The sequence below is a fragment of the Siphateles boraxobius genome, unplaced genomic scaffold (genome assembly GCF_051911475.1).
Source record: "Siphateles boraxobius isolate OS27281-9 unplaced genomic scaffold, OSU_SipBor_1 31, whole genome shotgun sequence".
Classification (NCBI taxonomy): domain Eukaryota; kingdom Metazoa; phylum Chordata; class Actinopteri; order Cypriniformes; family Leuciscidae; genus Siphateles; species Siphateles boraxobius.
In genome coordinates this window covers 20,932,099-20,938,098 of record NW_027508931.1, presented here as the reverse complement: position 1 = coordinate 20,938,098, position 6,000 = coordinate 20,932,099, and the positions used below count along the sequence as shown (strand labels likewise).

At 36.2% G+C, this 6,000-nt stretch overlaps 1 protein-coding gene and 1 long non-coding RNA gene across 2 annotated transcripts; one reads left to right on the top strand and one right to left on the bottom strand.

Annotated features, from left to right (window-relative positions):
• The first annotated feature begins 1,111 nt into the window (after window positions 1-1,111).
• On the top strand, window positions 1,112-3,190 carry LOC143697144 (uncharacterized). Its single transcript, XM_077194061.1, has 6 exons — window positions 1,112-1,580; window positions 1,703-1,748; window positions 1,831-1,922; window positions 2,113-2,223; window positions 2,317-2,584; window positions 2,975-3,190. The coding sequence occupies exons 1-6, from the start codon at window positions 1,279-1,281 to the stop codon at window positions 3,188-3,190; spliced, it is 1,035 nt and encodes a 344-aa protein (XP_077050176.1). The 5' UTR covers window positions 1,112-1,278.
• Window positions 3,191-3,795: 605 nt separating this feature from the next.
• On the bottom strand, window positions 3,796-4,468 carry LOC143697143 (uncharacterized). The gene is made up of 3 exons (XR_013186189.1): window positions 4,340-4,468; window positions 4,022-4,162; window positions 3,796-3,925 (listed from the first exon to the last, which is right to left on the bottom strand). It is a non-coding gene; the product is annotated as an uncharacterized LOC143697143 (long non-coding RNA).
• Between the last annotated feature and the right edge of the window lie 1,532 nt (window positions 4,469-6,000).

Here is a 6,000-nt window from a genome sequence, read left to right as displayed (position 1 = left end):
TTCAAAAATGAACCCGTGCATTTGTGGATCAGAAGACGCGCGTGGATTAATTGAAATCTTGTTCGAATCGATCGTGTTCGGTTCATTTGGATTTTGAGACTACCTTTTCGCAGTTTACTGCATTCCACCCACACACACACACACACACAACTAACACACATGCAATGCTATTCACTAACGTGAACACGATTCGTTTTATGTGTGTCACTATACAATGAAACAAATGCTTTTCAACCGGTGTATGTACAATTAAGAATTACATACATGTGCATCAATTTGTACAAATAAAGTCATGTTTGTGAGTATAAATGTTCTAGTTTGTATTAACGTGTGACCATTTCCGCGTGCAAAAAAGAATCCGTGGATTTCTGGACCAGGCGACACCCGTGCATTTATTGATTCCTTGTTCGAGTCGATCCTGTTCGGTTCATTTGGATTTTGAGACTTGCTTAACGCAGTTTTCAGCATTGACGATCCACACGCAACTGAAAGGCAAGGCAGGCAGCTACCACTAGATGGCAGTCGCAGAATTACCGAGCTGGTCTCGTTTGACAACCGGTGATAATGGACATTGTTCGCATTCTCCCAAAGAAACTTTAAAACATGGATAATACCATTTTAAACCAACAAGCTGGTTGGGTAAGTAAAACAAGTTTTAACTACATAACTGGATGACAAATCTAACCAGAACATGACTTGAATGCTGGGTTTCCCAAAAGTATTGTTAGTCATGTAACGTACCTACACAATTCCGTCATCACCAGCATCGTAGCTTAATCTTAATGAAGTTAATGTTTACTCATTTGTATAACTTTTTACATGTACCGTATGTAAAACATGGTTTATTTTATAGTGAGTACAAATCATTCATAATTTTTCCATGTCTCTTATTCCATTTATCTTTAGGAATTACTACATGACCACATTCTGGAGAGATTACTTGCACGGGTTACACGTGCTCTTCAGCAACCTCAAATTGACATTGACTATTTGGATTTTGTATGTAGGCAGGAAGTAGTATTTCTCGATGCTGTGGCACAGCATGTTCATATGTCTCAGGATGTGACAGAAAGATTAACTGAACTCCATAATGCAATCCAAATTCACAGACGCGCTCAAATTTCACAATCAGTTGTTCAGGTGGAAAGACAAAGTGCAAGTGGGCGTCCAAGGATTGTAGTGCCTACAGATCACATTGCCTATCTTCTGGAGATTGGACTCCCTGTTCCAACTATTTCAAATTTGCTGGGTGTTTCCCGGGCTACACTCTTTAGGAGGATGGCCGAAAACAATCTATCAGTTAGGGGACTGTACAGTACCTGCACTGATGCAGAACTTGATGGACTTGTTTCACAAGTCAAAGAAAGAATGCCACATGCAGGCTACAGATTGGTTAAAGGGACACTCAAGGCGCAAGGTCATCGTCTGCAGTGGAACAGAGTAAAAGCATCAATGCACCGGGTGGATAGTCTTGGGATTCTCTCAAGAATGAATCAGTTGGGATGTGTAATCAGAAGAACATACTCAGTGCCATGCCCAAAGTACTTAGTACATATAGACACAAACCATAAACTCATCAGGTAACTTAGTACATTTATTGTTTAAGAAATTCTCATTTACTATGCTCTACAATAGACTGTTTTAATATTTCAAACATTATTCAAGAGTTTATACAGTTCAAAAGCATTGCATTTTTCTACAGGTACAATATAGTGATCTTTGGTGGGATCGATGGTTTTTCACGCAAGGTGAGCACACGTTTTTTATCTAAAAGTACAGTACAGTACATACTGGATATGGGTGCTTAAAATGCTTCTGTCTTTTGTATAGATAATGTACCTGGGAGCTGCAGACAACAACCGATCTGACACAACCCTATCTTTCTTCAGTCAGGCTGTTGAGGAATTTGGATACCCACTGAAGTAAAACTTTTCTTTTTTCTTATTGCATACTGTAAAAAAATTAAATAAATAACTTCCTATAGACTAGCAAGTTAAAAACAATGTACATTTATTACATTTGACATATTAATTACATTTTATAAATATTAATTTGATGAGATATTAACAAAAATGTTTGGCTCTTCATTATGTATTTTATATTATTGTATAGAGTGCGAGCTGATCAGGGAGGAGAGAATGTTGGCGTGGCTCGTCTGATGTTTTCTGTGCGTGGGCCAGACAGCAACTGCTTTATAACAGGCAAAAGTGTGCACAATCAGAGGCAAGATAATTTTAATCTAAGATTGTTTAAATGTCTTTTACTACTTGAAAGACTTGTAATTCTTTTTTGTAATTTGTCTTTTTTTAAATTAAGAGTAGAGAGACTCTGGCGTGATCTCTGGATGGGAGTCACCAGCGTGTTCTACCACATCTTGCACACACTAGAGGAACAGGGCATGCTGGATTTGAGCAGCACTCTTCACCTGTTTTGCTGCCATTATGTATTTTTGCCCCGACTGCAAGCAAACCTCAATGTGTTCCGTGAGGGATGGGACAACCACCCATTGAGAACAGAGCAGAACCTCTCACCAAACCAACTGTGGGTGGTTGGTCAGATGGAAAATCCCATTGACAACCCAGAGGTACTGAAGCAGTTAAACAAAGAAAATATAATTTTACTGGGATAGTTTACCCAAAAATTTAAATGTAGTCATTTACTCACCCTCAAGTTGTTCCAAACATGAGTTTCTTTCTTTTGTTGAACAAAAAATATATTTTAAATAATGTTTGTAACCACACAGTTGATGGCACCCATTGACTTTCATAATAGGAGGGACATACTATACTAAGAAACTCATACAGGTTTGGAACAACTTGAGGGTGAGTAAATGACAATTTTTATTTTTGGTTGAACTATCCCTTTAATTCAAATATTACAGACCAAGATGATTGTAACAGTGTAATTGAATTAAACAATATTAGTCTTTCTTTAATAATGAAACAGTGAATCTTTCCATGTTGTTTTATTTCAGGAGATGAACATTCCTTACATTGACTGGGAGGACAGTGGGTATATTTTGGATCCACACACTGTGGTAAATGTTCCACGGTTTGACAGCCCTCTAACTCCTGAGCAAGTGGAGATGCTGAGAGAACATATTAATCCTCTACAACCCTCTGAGTCCAATGGCATGGACATTTTTTTGAGTACAGTTCAATATGTTGAGAATTTGCTAGCTGAAAATTAGATAGTGTTGCATGTTTTTTTTTTTATTGTTTTTAGTTGGTTTTTCTAAACATTATACATTTTTTACCAGAAGATGTAATTTAATCAATTCAAATAAACATTTAGTTTTTGGATAAGATTTGTTTTGACCATATCACATTGAAATTGGCCCACATTAAACGTTATTATATTATTATAACATTGCCATATTTAATAGACAAGCAACAGTAAAAAAGAAAAATTTCTACAAACAAATGCAATCTAAAACAAATGCATCTAAAACAGTTTTAGAAATTCATAAGCATCTACACAAGGCCAAAACCACTCTCCACAGACTGCAGACACACCATCAAGTCAGCTGTGAGAGCTGAGAGGGTGGTATAGTGATCAGGCAGGCGAATGCGCTCTTGACAAGTGTATGCCTTTGGTAAATGGTTTGGTCCACTGGACTGAACAACTTCCAGCTTGAGGGTGCGTGGCACTACTTCCCATCCTACCCAGAATTTGAGAAGTTTCCTCAGGTTGCTGGGTGATGATAAGACAAAAAAGAGAAAGAAATACGTTATTGTTTAATGTTCACATATAACAGAAAAAAAATATATTTTATTTATTTGACATTAATATTACCATGTTCAACAAAGGTTCTCAAAAGGCCTGTAACGAGATTAAGTTTCTCAGGCTGTATGTCGTCAGCATCGCTGTCGTCGCTGTCTTCTGTATGATGTGGTTGGGGCCACTGGATGGCTTGCAGGATCATCTGTAATTAAAAAAAAATAGTAATTTAGTGTTCAAGTCATGCTACCAAACCAAATATTAAGTACATTTGTAATTCTTGCACATTTTGACAATATACCTCAGGTGTGATTTCAACTTCACTTTCTCTTGGGAACAGCAGGGGTAACACATCTGGTCTACAGCTGATAAGTGGCCAGACACCAGTGTCCTTCAATCCCTTTTTTAATTGTTTTAGCTGAGCACCGACTCGGCCAAGGACCTGTAAATTAAAGTAATTTCAGTATTATAAAAATAATAATATAAATAACAATCATAAGTAGTATGAATATGTATAATAAACTAGAAGATTATTTGATGAAGTTTGTTAACTTTGCAGTTTTTTTTATTTTTTGAGGACAAAAAATAGAAATAAAGGAGGACACATAGAATATATTACAGCATGAGTGAGAAGCTGTTGGAAGAGCAGCATCTTGTTGCTCCTCTTGTTTGGAACTGCAAAGTAAAAGTCCAAACAAAGTTTGGACACTTGTGAGGTCTCATCCTCAGTCCACTCATCTTTCAGCAGCTATAAAATATAAGCATTAATAAGTGCACAGAATTAGCAGCTATTTTTTACATGTCTGCATTTAATCAGAAACCACAAAACACTGTTGAAAGACCTGGCTAATTTTCTGTACTCACTAGACGAATCGTCTCCCTTTGTTCAATGTCTGGGCAGTCCTCTAAACAGAGATTTGTGGTGGCTGTGTCCTTAGTGCCCCCAGTCAAAGAATGTACCATTGCCAGGCTTAGGCCTGACAAAGCAGGACCTTGATTGATTAACGAGTGGCCAATCATTCTTCCAGCCATCACAAAAAGTTCACTCTCAACAAGTACAATTGATGCAGAGGGCAAAAGGTGGTCTATTTCCCCCTCAAACAAAGTGGTCTCTGCTACATTTCCTGATAAGAATACATTGCAATTAGAAAAATTCACTCCATAACAAGCTTGTAAATATGATTATTTTTTCAAAACTTGAAATTTGAGATATTTTACGGCAACCCTTTAAAATAAGGTTTCATTTGTTAACATTAGTTGTTGTATTAACTAAAAAGAAATACCCATGAGCTATACATTTCTTACAATATTTATTAATATTTGTAATGTTAATTAGTACAATTTTTGAATTTTGTAAGGTGTTACCAGTTTTAAAGCTGGATTGACAAACATATAGATTGCTAGATAATGTTGTAGCAATAGCAATGCTAGATACATCTTGATGCATATTAAAGGTAAATTAGATTTTCTGTTTACTAGACATTGTTCAGGCCATTAACAACAACAGACAAAACTGCCAAAAAACAACTCTCTATGAGGACACTAAAATGGCTGTTAAATAAATATACTTTCACTCAACTAGAATGCATAGTCCTGTAAATGTGCTAAATTATGTGAAAACTGCTATAGAAATATTTCATACCATAGTTCAGTTTAAATCCATGCTTTAATTTAGCAATGGCTGTTGCAGCGTCTCCTACAAAACACCAAATATTCAAAGAATTAGTGTTCTATTAATAAATAATAATCATAGATTAACTTTTACTGGTTTATGCAGACTTATTCCCTACAGTACTGGCAGGTTCAGCATCATGTATCAATGCTATTGTTAATTATTATAAAATTAAGTCTTATATTTTTTATCAGAGATGTAAACTGTTTATTAGAATAATACGTTTTAGAAACATCATCTGTTTTTAACTTAATACCTTGAATGTGACAGTTGAATGGAGCAGCCCACTGGTTCTTTTCACGTTGTTGTTTGTAAAAAGAAATAAGGGACCTGTCCCGTTCCTCATCAGTATCCCTGGAATCTAGTGTCAGAAAAAGGGTTGGCTGCCTTTTACCTCCTTCACGCAAATGCTCAAAGAAGAGCTGTACAGCCTCCTGAGGGGTTTCCACTGTTTTCCATTCAAAAAAAAAAAAAAAAGAAACAAAGTAATTAGAACCATTAAAAACATGTTGATCAAATAAAATAGACAATGACTTGGCAATCATAAAGTTGGAGCCCATGAGATATTGCATATCATATGCAGCCAAGCCATGCATTCATCCCGAGTA

What these genes read in the sequence shown, in the direction of transcription:
- LOC143697144 (XM_077194061.1), top strand. Translation starts at nt 1,279, where the DNA reads ATGGCCGAAAACAATCTATCAGTTAGGGGACTGTACAGTACCTGCACT. An exon ending in TCGATGGTTTTTCACGCAAG is followed by an intron (nt 1,749 to 1,830) that starts GTGAGCACACGT and finishes TCTTTTGTATAG; the next exon opens with ATAATGTACCTGGGAGCTGC. An exon ending in GAATTTGGATACCCACTGAA is followed by an intron (nt 1,923 to 2,112) that starts GTAAAACTTTTC and finishes ATTATTGTATAG; the next exon opens with AGTGCGAGCTGATCAGGGAG.